At 50.8% G+C, this 20,607-nt stretch overlaps 7 protein-coding genes across 7 annotated transcripts; 3 read left to right on the top strand and 4 right to left on the bottom strand.

Moving 5' to 3' along the window:
- Nucleotides 1-45: 45 nt before the first annotated feature.
- On the top strand, nt 46-2,831 carry BDP81DRAFT_451984 (uncharacterized protein; the record flags this gene model as incomplete). The annotated part of the gene is made up of 5 exons (XM_060592702.1): nt 46-129; nt 210-470; nt 518-685; nt 718-724; nt 1,249-2,831. 5 exons carry the CDS (start codon nt 46-48, stop codon nt 2,829-2,831), a joined length of 2,103 nt encoding a protein of 700 aa, XP_060442654.1.
- A 1,641-nt stretch (nt 2,832-4,472) lies between these two features.
- BDP81DRAFT_494495 (uncharacterized protein) lies at nt 4,473-5,877 on the bottom strand (the record flags this gene model as incomplete). Its single annotated transcript, XM_060595385.1, has 5 exons — nt 4,473-5,116; nt 5,170-5,275; nt 5,363-5,507; nt 5,635-5,684; nt 5,774-5,877. 5 exons carry the CDS (start codon nt 5,875-5,877, stop codon nt 4,577-4,579), a joined length of 945 nt encoding a protein of 314 aa, XP_060442653.1. The 3' UTR covers nt 4,473-4,576.
- A 1,351-nt stretch (nt 5,878-7,228) lies between these two features.
- BDP81DRAFT_353932 (major facilitator superfamily domain-containing protein) lies at nt 7,229-9,498 on the bottom strand. The gene is made up of 6 exons (XM_060586258.1): nt 8,948-9,498; nt 8,803-8,887; nt 8,241-8,728; nt 7,990-8,174; nt 7,836-7,898; nt 7,229-7,767 (listed from the first exon to the last, which is right to left on the bottom strand). The coding sequence occupies exons 1-6, from the start codon at nt 9,384-9,386 to the stop codon at nt 7,522-7,524; spliced, it is 1,506 nt and encodes a 501-aa protein (XP_060442652.1). The 5' UTR covers nt 9,387-9,498; the 3' UTR covers nt 7,229-7,521.
- A 295-nt stretch (nt 9,499-9,793) lies between these two features.
- BDP81DRAFT_451981 (uncharacterized protein) lies at nt 9,794-15,091 on the bottom strand (the record flags this gene model as incomplete). The annotated part of the gene is made up of 8 exons (XM_060592701.1): nt 9,794-13,608; nt 13,670-13,804; nt 13,875-13,998; nt 14,066-14,254; nt 14,315-14,365; nt 14,420-14,656; nt 14,719-14,961; nt 15,062-15,091. 8 exons carry the CDS (start codon nt 15,089-15,091, stop codon nt 9,794-9,796), a joined length of 4,824 nt encoding a protein of 1,607 aa, XP_060442651.1.
- A 193-nt stretch (nt 15,092-15,284) lies between these two features.
- On the top strand, nt 15,285-17,117 carry BDP81DRAFT_433590 (Fructosamine kinase-domain-containing protein). The gene is made up of 4 exons (XM_060590872.1): nt 15,285-15,629; nt 15,713-15,831; nt 15,881-16,457; nt 16,518-17,117. The coding sequence occupies exons 1-4, from the start codon at nt 15,557-15,559 to the stop codon at nt 16,790-16,792; spliced, it is 1,044 nt and encodes a 347-aa protein (XP_060442650.1). The 5' UTR covers nt 15,285-15,556; the 3' UTR covers nt 16,793-17,117.
- A 96-nt stretch (nt 17,118-17,213) lies between these two features.
- On the top strand, nt 17,214-18,594 carry BDP81DRAFT_433587 (3-ketoacyl-CoA reductase). Its single transcript, XM_060590871.1, has one exon. The coding sequence runs from the start codon at nt 17,256-17,258 to the stop codon at nt 18,201-18,203; it is 948 nt and encodes a 315-aa protein (XP_060442649.1). The 5' UTR covers nt 17,214-17,255; the 3' UTR covers nt 18,204-18,594.
- A 42-nt stretch (nt 18,595-18,636) lies between these two features.
- Nucleotides 18,637-19,806, bottom strand: BDP81DRAFT_463134 (glycoside hydrolase superfamily; the record flags this gene model as incomplete). Its single annotated transcript, XM_060593980.1, has 1 exon — nt 18,637-19,806. The coding sequence occupies one exon, from the start codon at nt 19,804-19,806 to the stop codon at nt 18,637-18,639; it is 1,170 nt and encodes a 389-aa protein (XP_060442648.1).
- Nucleotides 19,807-20,607: the final 801 nt, after the last annotated feature.

Here is a 20,607-nt window from a genome sequence, read left to right as displayed (position 1 = left end):
TGTGGCAGTTGGGACCAATGCCAGACTTTCCAGTCATGCGACGCCATGCGTGATGGCGTCAGGCTGAAGGATGGAACATGGGCCGAGGGGGAGTGCCGTTTTGAGGCCCTCTCTACCCTCCGTCGTTTGGTAAGCGTGGTGAAGTGGGTGTATCCATACCGCCGCAGTGGTGCAGCTATGATAGCCGGGCAAACGCTAAGACATGTTAGAGGCTGACCTCGCCAGAGTTATCAGACGCAGGTGACAGGCTTGTCATTCTGCTCCTGACCGCAACTTGTGACGTGCGCGAGAATTGGTGGAAGGGTGTGGTATCTGGGTACTTGATTTGGTACAATGGTAGGGCAGAGACGACGGTGCGCAAAATAGCAGCGACCAGACGAGCTATTGACCTCCCGTTCGGATACCTTAGCATGCTCAATTACCTTACGGACAATGGTGTGGGAGCGATAGCGATGGAGAGGCTGCGTAAGGTTGGAGGGCTGAGTGTTGGAGGTGTTGCGTGTGCTGCGTGCAGTAGACCGAGGAGAGTGGGGGAAAAGATTGGGTGGAAGACCCCTTCCGCGCGAACCGCCCATGCCCGCCAATATCTGGCCGACGCCAAGTGGAAAGCAGCAAGTCAGCCAAGTTAGCTGGGTCTCGGCGCTGTAGGGATGGTCCTATCAAAAGTCACCTTGCTGAGTTCTGGGTATGTCACTCGTCACCACACCGGGCAATTAGATACATCGTGAGTACTCTGTACCTACGCATCCCAGGGCCCATTGTAATGGAAGTGCCCTTTCCAAGAATCCCGTGTGCCCGTCCACCGCAACTTCCTGCATCCCGTCCCGAGGCCTGGGTTCTCCAGTTCCATTTGCGACTGCCAACTTGCGCGCCCACCTCAGTTTAGTATCCACTCTCCACTCCTAAACCAAAAAAGTGTCCAACTGTACACATCCATTCCCGACCCAAAAGAGTCCGGCAGCAAGCACAAGCACTCGACTCGCATACTGCGTCAACTGCGTCAACTGCGTACCCCTTCCCTTCCTTACTCGAGCCAAACTTGCAGCTTCTGCCTGTGCAGCAATTGGACTGCCCATTCAAGTCACTCCTTCACTTGATGAGCCTTTCTCTGTGTACCTTACCTTACCGTTACTCTTTCTCGGTCTCTCTTATCTCTCGCTCTCAGACTCTCGCTATTATCTCCTGGTTCCCCCCCTCCCATTCTTACGTTCCTTTTATCCCTTCTTATGCCTCCAAGACTCAACACAGGGCCGGATGGAACCCTCAACCTCCCCCATTTGCGACACGATCATTCCCATAACCCTCCCTTGAGCGCAACTACATGCGATTCCAATATTTCAGATTATATCGGTAGTGGTACCAGTAGCCCTGGAGTGAGCCCCGGGCTCGACCAGCGCCTGGCCGAATTTGATGCATTGCGATCCGCCGACGACGACTACTTCAAACACGATTACGACGACGAAGACGACAAAATGGACAGCCAACGTCCCCCCCTCCTCCGAAACCACAACTCCCGCTCCGGCCAACCTCTTCTGAACGCAAAGGACGACGAAGATGATGACCACCGCGGCAGGAGCTATTCTACACGCTCACGAGGAGCCAGCCCCTTGCTGACCCCGAGTCGACCGGCCTTCTCTCGAGGTTCGACTATGCGAGCCCACTCTCCCTCGACAATCACAGCGAATGCTCGAAGGAAGTACATCATCGCGGCCTTCGTCCTCCTTATCAGTCTGGTCTCCTTTGTCATCCAGACCGAACTGTCGGCCTACATCCAACAGGAGCTGCACTGGGACAAGGCCTACTGCATGCTCTACCTCACCCATGGCTCCTGGGTGATGCTCTGGCCTGTCCAGCTGCTGTTCCTGCGAATCAATAAGCGCAAAGTCGCGTGGTCATCCTTCTGGCGAAGACACACCGAGCTGCTTCATACGACCGCCATCATGGTCCAGAGACAGGACCTCGACTATGCGCGACCCAGCCCACAGCCCCGCGTCTCTCCGTGGACCTATATTATCAAGACGACGGCCTTCGTTACGTCTGCTTTGACAGTCGGTGGCTTGAGCTGGTATGTCGCTGTCAACTTGACGACTCCCTCCGATTTGACGGCCATCTACAACTGCTCGGCTTTCTTCGCCTACGTCTTCTCTGTTCCGTTGCTCAAGGAGCCTCTGCGCCTGGACAAGTCTCTTGCTGTTATCGTGGCCATTGCTGGTGTCTTGATCGTCGCATACGGTGACACTAGCCCCGGCGAGGATGACGCCGCTCACCAGCAGGCGGCCGGGAACCGTGTCACCGGCAACCTGATCATCGGTATTGGGTCTGTCCTCTACGGCCTCTACGAGGTGCTTTACAAGCGATATGCTTGCCCACCTGAAGGCTGTAGCCCTAACCGCGGCATGATCTTCGCCAACACGTTCGGATCATGTATCGGTCTCTTCACGCTTACGGTGCTGTGGATTCCGCTTCCCATTCTGCACTGGACCGGCATCGAGAAGTTTGACCTACCAACGGGATACACGGCTTGGATGCTTTTCTGCAGTGTTGTCATGAATGCAACGTTTGCCGGCAGCTTCCTCGTCTTGATCAGTCTGACGAGCCCTGTCTTGTCCAGTGTCGCCAGCCTCTTGACAATCTTCATCGTTGCCATTACAGACTGGCTGCGCACTGGCGAGCCTCTCAGTGCTGCAGCTCTCATCGGCGGTTTCATGATAATGATCGCATTCGGCATGTTGAGCTGGAGTACATGGCGAGAGATGACCGAGGCCGAAGCGCACAAGGCAGTCGACCTCACCGATAGCGGCGATGATAGTGAAAGGGAGCGTGAGGACTAGGCGATTGCATACATGGTGTCGGCGCAACACCAAATGGCGTTTGGGGAAACCTGGGTTTTGTCTTCTTTATCTTCAACATGGGTGTTGGCATCATTACATTGGGGTCGGCGGATAACTCTGGGCATTGGATTACAACAGCATGATCGCGACAGACTTTGAGCTGTCGCAGCGGACGGAAGAAGGAGGAAAAGAAATGGCTACGGCCACTGGTACACTGTTTGATCTACTGCATCCGGGGGAGCTTGACCCCGCTGTCTGCTATTCGCTTCGTTTTCTTGTCATTGTTTATTACTCTTTGTTCGGCATAGACGTTATCGGTTTCGGGGTTCAAGAGACCCCTTGTTAGAAAAGCAGCGAGATACAAGTCGTTGACAGCTGCTGGGTGGTAGTCTCTTTGTTTCTTGGAACAACCTCTCAAATGGGATGCGAAATTGCTGTGCTGCAGCACAACTCGTCAAGACAAGCTTGTTTCTAACTCTTTAACCTTCATCGCAGTCCCATCGTTGTCGACCGCCATTCTAATCTTCTAGACCCGCCTCCGAATCCCCTCCCATCCTCCTTTCCTCCCTACCGCCCTTCCAAAAGTCCTAAATCCATTATTCTCTTGGCGTCCCGTAAAGGCCAGGTAAGTCACAAAATACTTGAGATAGACTACTTGCTTTAAAAAATTCGGTTGATTTGAAACAGGGGAAGGGCTCCACGTTTGCTAGACCAACTCCACGTAGGATCCTTGCAATTGGCCACTCACGATGTTTTCAGTTCGGAGCGACGTAATGTCTGGCGAGATGTTGATCTTCTGCGCCTGACCCCTTATATGTCCGCCTGGAAACCCGAGGATTTTGCTGGAGTTTGATGGCTGTTTGCTCATTTTGATGGAGAAGGTGAGTTGGGTTATTGAGTGGAGGTAGTATTGAGGAGATAGGAGGTATGTGGGTCTTAGTTGAGGTTAGTTTCTTGAGTTGCCCAGTCTATTCAAATGTCACTTTCTGGCCTCCATCTATGTGCGCCTCAAGTTGCGATGAGATTATGGCAACATGATCTACCTAGGGGGAAGAAGAACCGCGCAAGGATGTCTATCACTCGGTCGCAACGGGTAAGCCGCCTACGTCGGATCAATGCCCGGCAGCTTCGGTATCTTGGACCGCACGGAGGAGGGAGGGGCTTGATGTGCAGATTTGACTTTCAAGTTTTCAGCGGCCATTGCGGGGGGGTTAGAAGAGGTTTGGTAATTATATGTAGCCCCTTGGGTTAGACTCTCCGGGGCTACGGATGCCAAAGCGGCGCGCATCGGAACTTTCGGCTGAAAAGAGCTGTGAGAGCACGGCTGGGGGTTTCGAGTCGTTGGTGTTTCGAGAGAAAGATCGGTTGGAGAGGAAATGATATTGAAATGTGACAACACAGACGACGGCATGACGGTTTTGGAGTTATGTGTGCCATGAAAGCGGTGAAGGCCTTGGCTATAGCTGGATCTATAACCTCGTCGAAGAGTATGCATGTAAGCTTGGGACTTGGTTTCCCATACTATGGAACTAGCGAAATAGAGGATTCTCGATTATAACAGACGTCATGAATGCGAAAAACATGTGAAACTGATTTGATCTAAAGACAAACATGTTGGAAAAGGCCAATATCCGTCTTGAACTCCTCTCAATCCCTCCAACTCCGTTCACCCTTGCACTCATAAAGTTGGCTACACCCATCTGCCAGCGTGAGCAGGCGAAAGTGTACAAGACCCAGAGCGCGAACTAAGATCGCTGAATGTAGTCGGAATGCAGTTCAGAAGCGTTATCTCCTGTCCCAGCGGGGTTGGTAGCCGGCACCTCAGATATGCGGTTCGAAGAATAGTCGTTGGGCAATGCCCCAGATCTCGAAGTGGGGCCCGGGCTCTGCGACGGCGTTTGCGATTGATATTGATACGCACCCGACTTAGCGGACTGATGGTTGCTCTTGTGAGGCTCGTACACGGGAGCTGGGGTCGAAGACTTCCACTCCGAAGTGGCTCCCCTGGGCGGCACCGCTTCGTAGGTGTAAATTGGGTCTGTACTGACCGCGCCGCCCTGATTTTCGTCGCCTATGATGGCCTTTTTGCGATTACGGAGTATCATCCACACGACTGCGGCGACGATCAGTCCCATGACCACGAGGCCGGTAATTGCGCCGCCAACGATTGCTCCGATAGGGACGGCCTTCTCTGTTTGGGGGTTGAAGACGAGGTCGCCGTGCTTGACTCTGAGGAAGAAGTGCTGACAGGTGTGGTTGACGAGATAGTCGACGGGGGTGATGGGCTAGAGGAACTGCTCGTAGTTGAGCTGCTGAAGGTGTCGAAGAGGTAATAAACACCTGAAAACTGGTTGTTGCCGCAGTTGAAAGCCTTGAGCGTGAAGATGGAGTCGCGGGTTATGTACTTGACACCGGTCGCGCAGAAAGGAGATGTGATGTCAGTGCTAGTTTGAGAAAAGGTTAGCCATTTTTGGGAGGGAGTGGCGTGGAACAAGGTCAGTTTATGAGAAAGGAGCATGGAGGAGACTTACCAACAAACAGTGCCGGGCCCTTCGAGTTTCTGTGAGCAGATGGGGTCGTCGTATTCTAGACAGGACGTAATTGGAGATGATCCACATCCCATGATACTGCCTCTGGTAACGCAAGTTTCGCTGTGGCAGTCCCAGGGTTCATGTTCTGTTGACGAGTAACGTTAAGGTAAGTTCTGTCTAAACATAATCAGGAGAGGGGACGTGATGAATGGAAAGACGAAAAAGGTGATAGAGCGAAGGAGAAAAAGAGACAAGTTTTAGAACGGTCATACTCTCGTTGTCCTCGTAACCACAATATTGGCCACTGCTGGTAGCAGCCTGCCTCTTCAAAGGTATCGCAGCGAAGCGCAGATTAGGAGGAGTTGTAGTGCAGCAGGCCACGAGTCAAAAGTAGCATCCTCGTTCCCGAACCTGACCGTGTTTGCTGATGAACCTGCATGGAAGCGGACGGCTTCAAGTGCAACAACCAAGGACAAGAGCACTGCCAATCGCAAAAGAGTTGAACCTGTACCCATGGTGGCAATGGAGAGCTCCAGATATGGTCCAATTCCAAGTGTTAAAAGGCTGTGGCCCAAAACCGGGAGGCTCACATGTAGTCCGCTCTCTTGAATAGAAAGACTGAAAGAGAGGTGCATGGAAACGAAGGAGTTTTCGGCAGCTAGTAGCTTCGACCTCGAGGGTACCCGTTGAATATAAAGGCTTGAGCAAAGAAATTGGGGCTGGAAAGAACCCCCCCCCCCAATAATCCTGCAAAGCCTTCGCCAGATAGCAGGACTGGGAAATAGAGAAGGTCAAAACTGAAGAGCATTCAGAGCAGGTCAAGTCCGAAGGGCTAGGTTAAGACACTGTGGCAATGTCTTATTGTCAATCGACCCATTGGTTCATCTGCGACTATCTGTAAGCATGAGATTTGCAAGAGCTGAAGAGCAAGTGACGGGAAAAGAGGGTGTATGAGGGGAGGCGAGGGCGCGTTCTGAGGCGAATAAGGCAATCCGGTGACGAAACCACATTCGCAAGGTACCTTACATGAACGAAACCTAGGCTTTAGTAAATGGATTATTGTCGCTTAATTCCCATTATCGAGTAGTGTGACTGGAATGGCTCATTGATAGGCAAGTAGGTATTGCAATCCTGATGGGAATAGTCTGGATAGGCAACTTAGCAGAACCCTTCGCTTCGAAGTTGGAGGTCACCTAGACGAGATTCAGGGGTGTCCATCACCTACGATGATGCAGATATCTTTGAGGCTTATCTTACTAGACATACATGGCGTCGATGCCTGCACTATCATCCTCCCTACCTAAGCCAGATTCCAAGACATATCAGCTGAACCATCCAAGCGGAGGTTGAGAAGCGCCTGTACTGTAGCTACACGAGCCGAGCTGGTAGTTTCATATACGCTTGGAGAAAAATCTAGAGCATGGCTGCTGTGAGGGATCGTATATTATGTACACTCCATCATCAGCCAAATGCTTCGAGGTTCTTGACATGCAGGCCCCTGATGAGGAGAGGATCCCAAAGGACAACTGCACTATCTTAAACTCAAAGCCAGGTGAGACGCTAATCACATGAAGAAGAACTTATCACTTCAAGAAACTGCCGAGGGTGCTCTGCAAAACGAGCTGAGCGGAATATGCTGAAATGGCGGGCAATCGCAAGGCTGTAAGTTGATGAGACATGCAGACAAGCGCCATGCACCACCAGTAGGCGTTGATTCCTCCATCTGATTCATGGGTAGACTGGAATAAAATGATGACTTCGGACATTTGACGTCCCGTCAGAGTTTGAACGCGTGCATAGTAAGTATGCCATGAGGTTGTAGCCTGTAGCATGGTGGCGTGCTATCACACTGCACTAGGCGATTTTGCGGTGACGCCACTCTCGAGGGGCTTTGGAAGAAGCAAGAATAATATGAATACCTCGCGCTCTCCATACGGTCCTCATTCGGGAATTCTTGTTTACCTTACCGGGAGCGTAAGGGGGAATATGACTATTAGTACTGAGGCCATTACCTTACGATTTCGAGGCCCTTACATGACCGATGATAACCCCTGCCCCATTCGTGAACAATCGAAGTTCACGTATGCCAAATCGAAAACGCTCTTAGTGAGAGATGGAAATGCCGGATAACAGCTTTCTCGTCTGACTCTCCTCTGGAGTTAAGGTGAACTTGGAGCGCAAGCCCTCCATCCTAGACCCCTTTTTTCGAGCAGCATGGCCAACGGAGCTGCAAATAACATGATGAGTGAAAACATGCCAAAGCTCCACCCTAAGCCCGTGGCGTTTGTCAAGGGCTGTTGAGCCGCGATAGCAGCGCCAGCTCCTATGCACCGCACAAGATTGTACGACGCCTGGACTGTTGCTGATGCTTTGGGATTCAAGTCCGTCAGAAGGGTGCCGCAAATCTGGAGGGAATGAGTCAGGGACCGTACAAAGTGGCTGTACTGCAAACGTATCATCACTTCGCACGTACCGTGAATATGCTCGATGTTGTGGCACCGCTGATGAATTGCATTATCATAGGAACGGCAATGTGCTAGTGCGGTCAGCGAGGCCCCAATCTCCGAAAGTTGCCAGCTTGGGGCATCTGACCCAAGCCTAGAACCAGTCTGTAATGTACCACATACCACTTCTTGCATGAGGCTCACTCCATAGCCTGCGGTGGTCACTGAACTGAGAGTAACTAGCATGTAGATACCGGCGAGGCGTGCCTCCTCGATCGGAAAGTCCGATATATTGTCACCTCGACGATATAGGCTGTCTCTTCCCTGCTTGACTGACACTTTCTGGATGTTTCTGTCCAGGAGTTTACCTGCGAACTCGTCAGTCTAAGCGAAGTCTAAGTCGTATTTCACAAAATTGTCCATATGCTACGGACCTGTCGTATAAGACGATAGAGCACCTCCTATCCCTGAAGGTAGATAAATGAGTCCCGCTTCTAGATAGTTCAAGTTGTAGACGTCAATACACTGAGCTGATAGTGAGCTTTGCAATGTCATTTTGACCGCGTAAGTTATAGAACCCATCAGTATAACGGTGAAGTTGCCTTTGGAGAACAACATCGAGATGCACTTGAAAGGGTTGGGGATGTGGTACCGCCGCTTGCCGCCTTGTAGTCCTTCATCTCGATCCAAGGCATCAACTTTTCGGTGCCGAACGAGGGAGTCAAAAAGACTTCTGTGAACTCCTTGGGTTTTTACACTCCCATTGCCGACAATACGACGTTGTGTCTCAGGTAGCAGGGTGACAACGGTGAGCAGGTAAGTACCAGTTAATATGACCAAAAACCAGAATATCCATCTCCAGCTTAGCTTCTCAGTGAGTAGCCCGGCTATGACCGGACCAAAACTTGGAGCAGCGTTGGTACTTTTTCAATCTGATCAGCGCGATGTTATTGAAACGTCGGGGGTATAGAAGGTTTCGACCCAGAGTTGACTTACAAAACAAGCATAGATCCCACGTAGGACCCGCGTTCATCGATTGTTGTGATGTCTGCAACAATTCCGTATGCGGCGCCGTACGATCCTGCGATTTATCATTTAGCCACAGAGTATTTTCTGAGTTACTATGGTGTTGTCAACTCACCAGATGCTCCGGCACTTTGTACCATACGCAAAATGAGCAAGGCAGGATAAGAATTCTGCAGCGCCAATCCAATATTTGACGTACCCATGAGAGTAAACATGAGGATGTATGCAGGCCTTCGACCGCCTTGATCGGCGATATCGCCCATGAAGGCTGGTGCAATGCCTGCTACGATCAGGTACGAGGTGACGGTGAGATTGATGAGGGCAACAGAGACGTTGAGATCTGTAGCCATAGGTACTAAGGCTGGAAAGTAAATATAACTGCTCAAGGTGGAAAACATGGCGCCGAAGGACGCAACATAGCTAATCCATCTCTTCTCGCCAGTTGTGAATATTGAATACGGCTCCTCTGATGCTGTCTCGGCGCAGGGAGCTATCTCTTTGTCATTATTTGAAATACTCTGGACTGGCCTGTCTAGCGAATCGGCTGCAGACATGGCGTCAGCTTGTGACGGGAACTCTTCTAGCAATCGATCTTGAATCCAGAGGGGTTGACCAGATACTAGCTGGCACTGAAATGTCTAGTCGGGTCTTCTAGTCAAGTCGTTATCGTGTATAATTTGACGACACATGGTTTGTCCCGCCCAAGCCCGTCAACCCCGCAGTAACTTGGCTCAAAGAAGGTCGTACAGGGTTGTGAAGTGATTGGCGGAATCGGAGAACATCAGGTGACGAGAAGAATGCCGATTGGTAGATCAATATGCTGCACTGCAACAGTCCAGCTCGCAAGAGTTTGAAATTTGAATAAACCATGATACTGAGTTACGCCACGGGATTATGCAGCATTTCTTGAATGTAGAGATAGGGCAATTTATTGCGGATAGAAACACAGATTTTGTTACTTCTAGATGTTTGACAACGCTACTTTTTCCTCGAACTCCAAAAACCCGTGAAAGATGATCAACTGTTCCCCTCTTCCAAATGCTACCGCGGTCTTTGAAACGACCTTAATTACGACATCAGTTCCCGTACGCCATGTCAATGGAACAAAGAAGTGTCGTGTGAAATGAGATGCCTCTGCGAGATGTCTCAGGCTAATAGAGCAAACCCATCCAGCCGTATCGAGGAAGAACAGACTCGATCGTATGCAGCCGATTACGCATTGTATGGGCGCAGATGTCATGCGTAAACTTTGACTCGCGATCATCTCTGTTGTAGTCGTGATCTTAGACGCCTCAACTGCGACGATACCACTCGCTTGCTCGGGCGAATGAGGAAGACCCTGTGCCAAATAGGCAGAACCAGTGCCGCTGATCCACGCGTGGGGGACCTTCGGGAGGAGTGATTGAGGTATGATAGAAGAAATCCTAATTTCTGTGCCCGCTTTGTGCAGTGTAGACCACTCGTAGATGTGAACATGGCTCTCTTGGAATGCAAGCAAGTGAGAAGGACTCGATGGATGTTTAATCCACCAGGCTCCATTGAGGTCTTTCTCTTCGCCCATCACATTTCCATTGATACCGATCAATTTTGCGCTGGAATCTGCGCAAACGAGCAGTGACTCGGCATCTGAACTCAGGATGACTTGGAAAATGTTACCGTCATTTCGGCGGTCGAGCAACCGAGTGGTTCGCGCTCTAGATGCCCTTCCTAAGGACGCGATTTTCGTAAGGATATGACGCCCGGTGGTGTCCACACTGAGCAGCGTGCTGTTATCGGCATTCCAGTCCAGTGACTTGATCTCCGTGAATGCATCGTGGATCCGAAGTTTCTCGACAACATCGCCGGTGCTCAACTCGCTTACATCAATTGTGCCATCTTGACGCCCGACGAGCAAGAATCTGTCGTCGGCTGGCTCGATGGCAGTGATGGCTTCTCCCCACTGGAACACATGGGCATGGGATGCCGTAGTCTCAGGAAGCGGGATTTCTTCACTGAATGGTTCCGAAGAGCTATCATCGGACCCATCTTTAGGCACCAATATGAATGGCTCCCAAACATTGCAACTTTGCCCCCGGATATCGAAGAACCGCAGATTATCGGTGGAAAATACAATGTTGTAAATCCTCAGCTGATCATCGGGTCTTTCAATCTGGTATATGGGCTGCAAAGTCTCGAAGAGGAACAGGTAAATACCTCCATCCTCTGCCGCACCTGCAAGAATCCTGCCATCCGAGGTGGTGGATAGGACAGAGAGCGATGTTGGGAGATGGTACTTGTTCGTTTGTTCTTGCGTCCACGGATTGCAAGTTACAATATCGCCGTCCTTGTACGATATTGCTAGTAGTTCGAGCTCGGCAATCGGATTGAAAACCATGTCTAAGGTCTGTGGGGTGGCGTAGACATGCTCGAAACCTTCCTTCTCAAAATTGCCGAGATTCTCAGTGGCAGTCAAGTCCCAGATGGAAATTAAGGCATTTCGATAAGCCAGTGCGGCAAGCTTGTGATCTGAGTCGAGGCGGATCTGTACAGCTGGCGTCCACGAAGCCACCTGTTTGTCGCTTTCGTCCGATGAGTCTGAGTCTGAGGGCGCGTGAAGGAGTATGCTTTCCGCTCTTTGGCCGTCGGTAATCCCATAGAAAGATAGAGAACTGCCCTGAGGATTGGTCAAGATGATTGACTGTCCTTCAGGGTCGAAGGATATTGACCCTGACGTGAAGTCGATGTTCTGTGACCAAACAGGAGATAGCCTTATGGTCCCATGAGACCCGCGAGTCTCCCACAGTTGCAACTTACGAGCACTACAGGAGGCCAACAAGGAAGAGGTTCGATTGAATGCGAGAAGACGAACCCTCTTCCCGTGCTTCAATGTAGCAGCTGCATCGAATGTTCCAGACCCAGAGAGGTAATAAAGTTTGATGTCTCCGCTGGAAAGGCCAACGGCCAGAAGGCGTGGGCAACAGGCTATCGCACAAGCCTCTTCTGGAAATAAATATCCTGTCAACCTGTCGTTCCAATCTTCATCTATCGGACCTGCAATCTTTATTCGCTTGGTAGGTTTTGCGAAGAGCTGCCCGATCATCGACTTTGGTGGGCAAAAGTGTGGGACAAGGAAGTGAATCGAAGATGGAGCGGCTAGCAGAACAGAATGGAAGGCAGCGAGGATGTGGTAAATGTCATTTGCCCATGTTGCAATAGTCTGTGATTCCACGCTGACTGGGGACTGGTACTTGGCTCGACGACCTAGATACATCTTGAGCCTCTGCGCAGTGAGCTGTAGAGTCCAAAGATTCCCAGCTGTAGCTGTCCTTTCGATCCACGTCAGGACATTGGTCCTAAAGAACTTATTCAAAAGGATGAGAAGAGAGTCGGTAGCTGAAGAACCCTGAATGAGATGGTAAGAGAAGTTAAGTGCAGCATAGTCTGACAGAGGTGAGGTAGTATGCATCTTGGTCGTCGCGACTCCTCGACGTGTCCTTGGTGGTGCAAAATCGGCACTGCAGAGAAGGTTGAGACAGGTTTCGGCAATGACGGAGTGTGCAGCTACACGGTCGACCCAGAAGCCATCTTCTCTTTGCTGGCTTAAGAAAGCTGACGTCGTCTGATGTGCGATCCGGATGTAGGACTGACTGTCCACGACAACGAGGTGTCCGGTCATGTTCTCGAGTTCTCTTCCGTTAGCTGTTAAGGTCTTCACAATATCAAGCTTAACAGCCTCGGCTAGCTCTCTGATGTGAAGCGGTTTGGGCGAACAGATTGTCCACTTCAAAACGCATTTTGCTAGCTCGGCGCTGGGTGACGCTGAAATCCATGCAAGCGTCCGGGAGTAAAGCTTGTCCATCTCGGGTGGAATTTGTCGCAGAATATCTTGCTTATCTTCTACACTGTAGGCGTTCTCCAGATTCGCTATGGTGAGAGACGCCCACAAGAAACTGCCGTCTGATTTGGCAAGGACATCGGCGACAAGATTCTGCATATCTCGGTATTGTTCAATGTCGCTTGTGTGAAGAAATCTGGCGTTGAGGAATAGTTCAATATCCTTCAGTGAACCTTCCTCGCCAGTGAATATTTCCACAAACTCGGTGCGCTCCAGCGTGAGGTATCGACCAACCTGACCACCAGGCCTGCTAGTTATCAACACACGTGCGGGAAATCGTTGGTCTATGTTGGACAACATGGAAACCAAAGCTGGCAGCCCTTTGGACGAGCATTCGTCGATCGCATCTATGACCCAGAACTGGGGCCTTGTATGCTCTACTTTGAAGATACGTTCCACAAATAGACTGGTCCAGAGCATGTGATGATCGTCATGCTTGATGGTTATGTCGTCCTCGGCCATCGAAACCAGAGCCCGTCGGACCTCGAAGTTGGAATCGGCCATCTGAAATGCCAGAGACCGAAGTAAGAAGGCCACAGTAGAGGGAGTCTTGTCCTCGTGCTTGAAGAAATAGAAGCTGCAGTCAAGGTTGCAAGATTGAAGGTATCGGATGACATGACCAGCGGCAACCGTTTTCCCTGTCCCCGGGCGGCCGTTGAGCCATAATGTCTTGGGTGCCAGCTCTTTTGGAGTCTCTGATAACGGGCTTGTGCCGTCCCAGCTCATTTCGGGGCCATCGATCCATTCTTGGAATGTTTCGTCTTCCGTCAACCATGTACAAGACCCGTAGTGTTGTTTCTCTTTGGTCGCAAGAAGAATCGCGTCGGGTCGTTGATCGAGACGGAGGAGTGCGGCGACTTTCTTCATTTGGGACCGGTGTTCATCTCGACGTTGGAATAAAGCTAGCAAAGCCTTGATTAGCTCAAGAAACTTTATGACTAGATCCATCGTGGGTTTGCTTACTAGTAGCTCCCATCTCCTCGATCGTGGTAAGAAAGGCTCGCTGTAAGATTAAGTAGTTTGGGTTGACTGGCGTGTCAAACTTGCAGATTTTTCGGTGGTCGGCCTCGATATACTGAACATGTTCTTTGGGCATGCCTGTGTGGCGGTAAAGAAAAGCATGTCAGGAGGTGAACAAGAACAAAGAGCATGTGTCGGTATCACCAACCTAGAATGGCTGATTGCTTTTCCACGACCAAGGAAGATGTGGGGCCAAAGCTCATCGGTAAACTCTCAGAGAAAGACCACAGATTAATTTTGTGGCAAACATGTCGAAAATCGTCGTTGATTTGCTGCATGCAAGCAATGTCAGATACTTCATTGTTGAACCGCCGTTGATATGCTGCTGCATCAACATACCTGTAGCGATCCACTGCCAGGTATCAAATCGTCGAGGAAGGCTTTGGGCCCGTAGCCAGCCGACTGACGAACCAGTTTCGCAAAATTTGCCGAATCAGCTCCCCGATGAGGTGTGCCGAGGAAAAACATGGTATGGATTCTCTTCCCGATGGCTTCGTAAGTCGGATCGCGCGTAGCTATGAGATACGCCTTGTGAAAATATCAAGTCAGCAGATGTGAGTCCCTTTCGCAGAGCTCTCATTAACACACCTTTTTGGCCACCAAGCCGCCCATGCTATGAGCTACAAATATGATGGGTGTCTGTATTTCTGTGAGTAAGAAACGACAGGCAGATATAGCAGGAAAGTCACTTACATCGCCGTTCTTGCGAAGGCAAGGAGAATTGTAGAGATCGGCAAGCAGCGCTTGTCCAAAATCGTGGACAGTCAAGCGACTGTCCTTCCTTGTTGTCCAGTCCGAGTTGTACCCATAGCTGTGGATGCGGACGTGCTTGAAGCCAACTTCATTTGGCAGCCAATCTTTGGGCCAAAACATGCCGGCCTCGGCTGAATGACTCCATGTTTTCTTCGATCCTCCCCCCAGTCCATGGATCTAGGTCAGTGGGTATCAGTCCTACCACATAAGAAGTGTTCTGGGCCTTCTTTTTGACCTACAAAAACAAAGTCTATGGCTGGCTCTGAAGGCTCATGGAGCAGGTTCAGGCCGAGGGCTCCCTTGATATCTGCAGCCGAGAGGGATTGAATGCTACTGTCGGATCTCGACGATCGGGAAGAACGAATGCTGAATCTGCGAAGTCGGTTTTGTAGTAGGCCAAGGGATGGCGCGCGAGCTCGAGAAGGATCGCTTTCGGGAGGAGAAGAGAGTGACGATGGCGGCTCTGCGGTGATGCCAGCCAGCTAGCATGAAGGAAGTAGACATTAGATCAGAGCTACGAACGTAAGCGGGGGAAGAAGAGTGGGCTTCTGGACCCGTACCAGCGGGCCGGTATGCACGTACAGACGACGGAGGGCCTGTGTCCATCGACATGGCCCTGGTGTCGAGCATCCAGTCCGAAACCAAGATGCCAGAAATCGTAACAAGAAGAGGCAATGTCGCTTCTCGCGCCAGTCTACTGGATTCAGAAGTTGCCAGCGTTCATAGTCTGGACCAGCTGGATCCTACTGTATACACGTGATCAGGCTCGGGGGGAAAAAATGCATCAGTAACCAACCGGGCGGCTACAGGGGGGATGGTGACGATTGGGTGTCTTCAGCTCTTCGGTGAGCTATTACCCCGCGTTGATCCTCTAGCCGCCCATATTGCGCCGTGTGCAATAAGGGGGTATTAAATCAGGCTGGGTCCCATCAAAATAAATGCCCAAGAGCTCTACTCTTGAGTTGTCGGAGTCTTCATTGCACGACGAAACGTACTTTGCTGTTCGAAGTTGCTGTTCATCGAGGACAAGTCGCATCCCACCTGGGAGGTAGGATTGGCTTCTGCATTGCCTTCATCATGGAGAAGAGAAAGCCGAAGCAGGCCGATCCTTTGGGTGAAAATGTTCAGCTTGATGAAGCTGTCTTGGCAAGTATGCAACTTCTGCCCGGTCCTCCAAGACTCTCAGTATGATTCAGAGGAACCTCTGTCGACCTTGTGCTCACATCACAACAGAGCTTCCCGCAGGCTGCAAAGTACTCTCGGTGGCCCCGTCAGGCCAGAGCCTTTGGGTGGCCACAGTCAAGATTGTGGTTCAACTGGAAGATGGAACAATAAGCGAGTACTTCAAGAAGGTTGCGAATTCACGATGATTTTGACATGCCCATTCTTACTCTCAATCAGGGAGCCCCAGGTGCGGTCGGGGTAGATATGATGAAAGGCACATTCGAAGCCGAGAACGCTCTATACACATTCGCACCAGGCCAGGTTCCCAAGCCCATCGGCTGGGGGACGTACGCAAGTGACCCGGACACGCATTTCTACCTCTGCGAATTTGTGGAAATGTACGACGACCTCCCTGGCGCTCGAGACTGGGCCACTTCAGTGGCGGATCTTCATCTCAACAGCATGGGGAAATCCCCAACCGGGGAATTCGGTTTCCATGTCACTACTCATCTCGCCAACGTGCCAGTCGACAATACATGGAATCCTTTTTGGGAATCGTTCTGGGGGCAACAGATGAGGAGCCTTTTCGACCACGATGACCGCGTCCACGGCACAGACCACCAGTTGACAGCGCTCAAGACCGCGTTCCTTCACAAGGTAATACCGAGATACCTTGGTCCACTTGAATCAGAAGGTCGATCAATCAAACCCTGTCTCATTCACTCAGACCTATGGCCTGGCAACATCAAACCGAAGGCATCAACAGACGAATTGTGCTTATTCGACGCATGCGCCTACTGGGGACACAACGAAGGTTAGTATTGGACAATGAACTGCCGTGGTGGAATCCCGAGGCTAGTATTGACTGTCTTAGCCGATATTGGTATCTGCCGAAACCCGAGATACAAGCTTGGCCAGCCCTGCATCCGCGAATATCTTAAGCGGGTGCCAGCCTCCGAGCCCGCAGCGGATTTCGACGGCAGGAACGCGGTGTACGCAATGAAGTTCCATACGCTACTGTCTGTTATGTACTCCAAAGACAAAAGATTTCGACAGACGCTCAAGAATGAGCTAGAGGAGATTATCGGCAAGATGGGACTGTCAATGTCCGACGGGGATGATAAAAGAGACCCATTTGTGAAATTGTGATGATTTTTCAGCATCGAATCGTTATTTATTTCCTCCTATTGCCTTAGTTGGTAGATTCAATCACCGGGGTTGAACACTTAGCTCTACTCAACATGATTTGAGAGAAAGTTGTCGAGTTGAAATTGGCTTACATTCCATCTCGCCTCCATGGCTGGGTTCAGACAAGTTGCCATGTCGTGAGATGAGGTGCAGTGAATAGAGGATTTGTTGATGACAGTTTGAAGTGTGCAAGTTTGATCACCCAAGTACCCAGCTCGAGATAACAGTCAATGCTCAACGCCACGGCCCCGTCCCCACGCCGCTAGGATAGCGGAGACACCTTAGCGAAATATTAGGCGATTGCCCTCCTGGAACTTTCCGCTGAAAGACTTTCTTCTCATCCTTGTTGAAACCTGCGAGTTTCTTCTTTCAACTCCATCACATCAACTCATCCTACGGCTATTCAAGCTCAACAACCACCGTCATGTTTGACCAGACTCTCAAGGCCATTGGCCTTATCTGGATTCTTTATACTGCCTACAAATTTTACGACGTCATTGCGATATGGATTCTTCCTTCTGTGTCATTGAAGAAATATCAGAAGAAGGGCTCCTATGAGTCTTGGGCACTCGTCACCGGTGGATCCGCAGGCATCGGGCTGGGCTGCGCGCAGGAACTCGCCCTTCAAGGCTTCAATATTGTCTTACTTAGCAACAACGAGGACGACCTGGAGGACGCACGCGCTCTCATCGAGTCCGAATGTATTCGTCGACACAAGAACGAGATCGCGGTCCGCATTCTCAAGATCGATGCCAGCACCAGCACACCCGAAAAGGTGCAGGCTGCTGTCGACAATATGGATGACTTGAACATCACTTTATTGGTGAACAACGTTGGAGGTGTGGCCGCTCGACAGCCCGCGATCTGGCCTCTGCACGACTACACTGCCGAAGAGGTGGACAACACCATCAACCTCAACGCGCGATTCATGGCACAGTTGACCCGGCTTATGCTCCCTGTCCTCGCCAAGAATGGTCCTTCTTTGATGCTCAACGTCAGCTCCGGGGGTAGGATGGGTACGCCTGGTGTGGCTGTGTACTCCGGAACCAAGGGTTTCGTCTCTTCCTTCAGCAACGCCATCGCGAGAGAGATGAGGGCCGAAAAGAAGAAGGTCGATGTGCTTTGTCTCGTGGCTGATGACGTGAAAACGCAGTCAAACGCTCCTGCCATGGCACCGGGACCATCAGATGACAGGGAATTTGCCAAAGCGGCTTTGAAGAGAGCGGGCAGGGCAGCTCAGAGGGGCATGCTGGAAATGACACCGTGGTTCAAGCATGCGGTCCAGATGGCATATATGCCTGAGTGGCGGCGGGCTAAGGCCATGTCTGACTTCTTCAAGCAGGAGGTTGAGGCTCATAAGAAGGGCAAATGATATCCTCTTCGGCACCTGTCGATGTTAACTCTTTGGGCGGTTATCGCCAAGCTCTCGAATACGAGCCATCATGTAAATGAAGGCATAGGTGGCTCGGGTGTGGATAAAAGGGGTTGATTACTGGGAAGACAAAACAACGCAATTTTTTCAACCTGCACGTGTTCATCATTAATTGTAGCCACATCAGGACGCATGTTAGTTTGGTGAGTATGACCTAGTCGTATCTTCAATTCGCTAGCTGGGTTCTACCGTGCGGCTTTTATGCAACTGGGGGCTAAGTTGAAGCGGCAGCTATGGCCTTCCTGCGATTAAGAAAGAAATGACGAACTTGATAACTAGGATGCTAAGAACAAGTACCTTGTACAAAGTAAATTTGAGAAGATCTACTAAAGCTGCCCTCTGTTCTGCAAGACGATCATCGACTCGGAGCCCCCTAAGATTGGGGGCAAAATCCTGTAGAAGACGCTGGGTCTATGATGCCAAGATCAATGAATGTCTCATAATTCCAGTAATCGCTCTGAGTCCCTTGACCGTTCACTGGGGCATTTTCCGAAAACTTGACGGTCCAGTACGAGCTTCCTTGGGTGTACTTGGACCAAGCATAAAGCCCGTTATTGAGGGTTTTGGCCCGGCTGGCAAAGGTGTTATTATCGACAGCCTGAATAGACCACTCGCCGATGAAAACGGGAAATTTCCCATCGCTAATGGACCCCTTGGCATCTTCGCATATGAAAGTCGGGACGTTTTCAGAGGTGGTGAGCCTGCCGGCGAAGTAGTAATGATGGGCATCGAAAACCAGGTTGGCGTCCGTAGGGAAGTAAGGCGACCAAAACGGCTCAGGACGGAAGCTACCTTGCAACATGACTGGAATCTTCGGGTTGACTTGCGCGACTCTCGAGAGGACGCCGTTGATGAACTTTGCAACCCATGCAGCACCATCTATGCTGAGTGCATCCGGCGTACCAAAACTTGGAGAAGTCGCGGTTATCCGCCGGTTCGTTGAGGGGTGCAATGGTGTATGACTGAGGAAACCCGGAGGCTTGAACATACTGAGTAACGGCATCGATGGTGCGGTAGGAATATTCCAGGGCGGTTTCGTTGTTGAACCACCCGTAGTTGCCGTCCTTACTCCGATACCCAGCGCGTTCAGCCCACCCGGCAGGGAGTGAACATCGACGATGACGTGCATGTTGTACTTCGTAATGGCATACGTCGCAATGTTCTTCAAGAATTGGACCTGGTTGCCGGTATACAACTGGGAGCCTGGGACCTTGACCCAAGCAGCGTAGTTCGTGGGGATACGGAGGATGGTAACACCAGCTTTAGCGAGCTTGTCAATATCGGCCGGTTTGAAGTAGGTTGCATAACGTCGTTCCAGAACGGGACCACATTGGGAACCAAGACGAAGCCCCCACTCGTCAGTGGTATTGCCGCCGTACTGACCCCAGAAACCGGCATCTATGACAGCCTCTTGAACAAGCCAGCCGCCGAGGTTGACTCCGTTGGCCTTGAAGTTTTTCCAATTGACGAAATCTGAAGTTGGAACAGCCAATGCGTTAACGAGAAAGAGGCCAAGAAAGCCTAGGATGTTGAATGCCTTCATTTGTGAAGGTCGAGGTAGGTCTAGCCGGTGAGTGATAGAATCCAGACACGAGTGGTAATACGACTTGGTTCGGTGCTCTGAAAAGGTTGTCTTCGAGGCTGCTTGTGTGAACTCAAAATCTCAATTAAGCCATGGGGGCATCTAGAGATTAAATAGTAGAATGTACTGAATTGTAAGACATATCATCCCGCGGCGATTGGACCAAGGCCTTCCATAATGTAGGATTGAAGTCACTGGACAACTGCCCAAATAAGCTTGTCCTCTTAGCGCCGTTCTTCTTTAAGCCGAAGTTTTGAAGCGACTCTGATCTTGTAACTCAGTATTACTTACCAAGGTAGTATAGTGAGAACATCGGTTCCTCTTCCAGATATGGTCTCGGGTCATGGTCAACGGCTCTCAACATGCCTGTTCTTTCCCGTATGTCACAAGTGTAAGCGTGCGGGGCCCCGCACGTCGAGAGAGGCGCGTCGGGGTTTACTACCCTTCGCATTTTCCAAAGATCATAGAAGAGGAGATTGGGGTTATACCAACCGCGAAGATTTACACAAGCCGGGGTCAATCCCCCCTCTGTTCCGCGAAAGAATGACAGCATGATTATGCTTCTTGGAACGACTTGCAGAGATCTCTGAACGCCTGCTTTATTTTATGCCCCATAATTACGTCTTGAACATATGGGCACCGCGGAGGTGAAATACCTAGTCCTGATTTTGTGGATGGCTCAATGTCCATCATCTCTATAAAAGGTTTCTCGACGACTGAGCAATATGCAACAAACGAGCACCATAAGGTACAGGACTCTTC

Source organism: Colletotrichum phormii, assembly GCF_030913505.1.
Source record: "Colletotrichum phormii strain CBS 102054 chromosome Unknown BDP81scaffold_16, whole genome shotgun sequence".
In the NCBI taxonomy this organism is placed as follows: domain Eukaryota; kingdom Fungi; phylum Ascomycota; class Sordariomycetes; order Glomerellales; family Glomerellaceae; genus Colletotrichum; species Colletotrichum phormii.
This window is presented reverse-complemented; position numbering and strand designations above follow the sequence as displayed.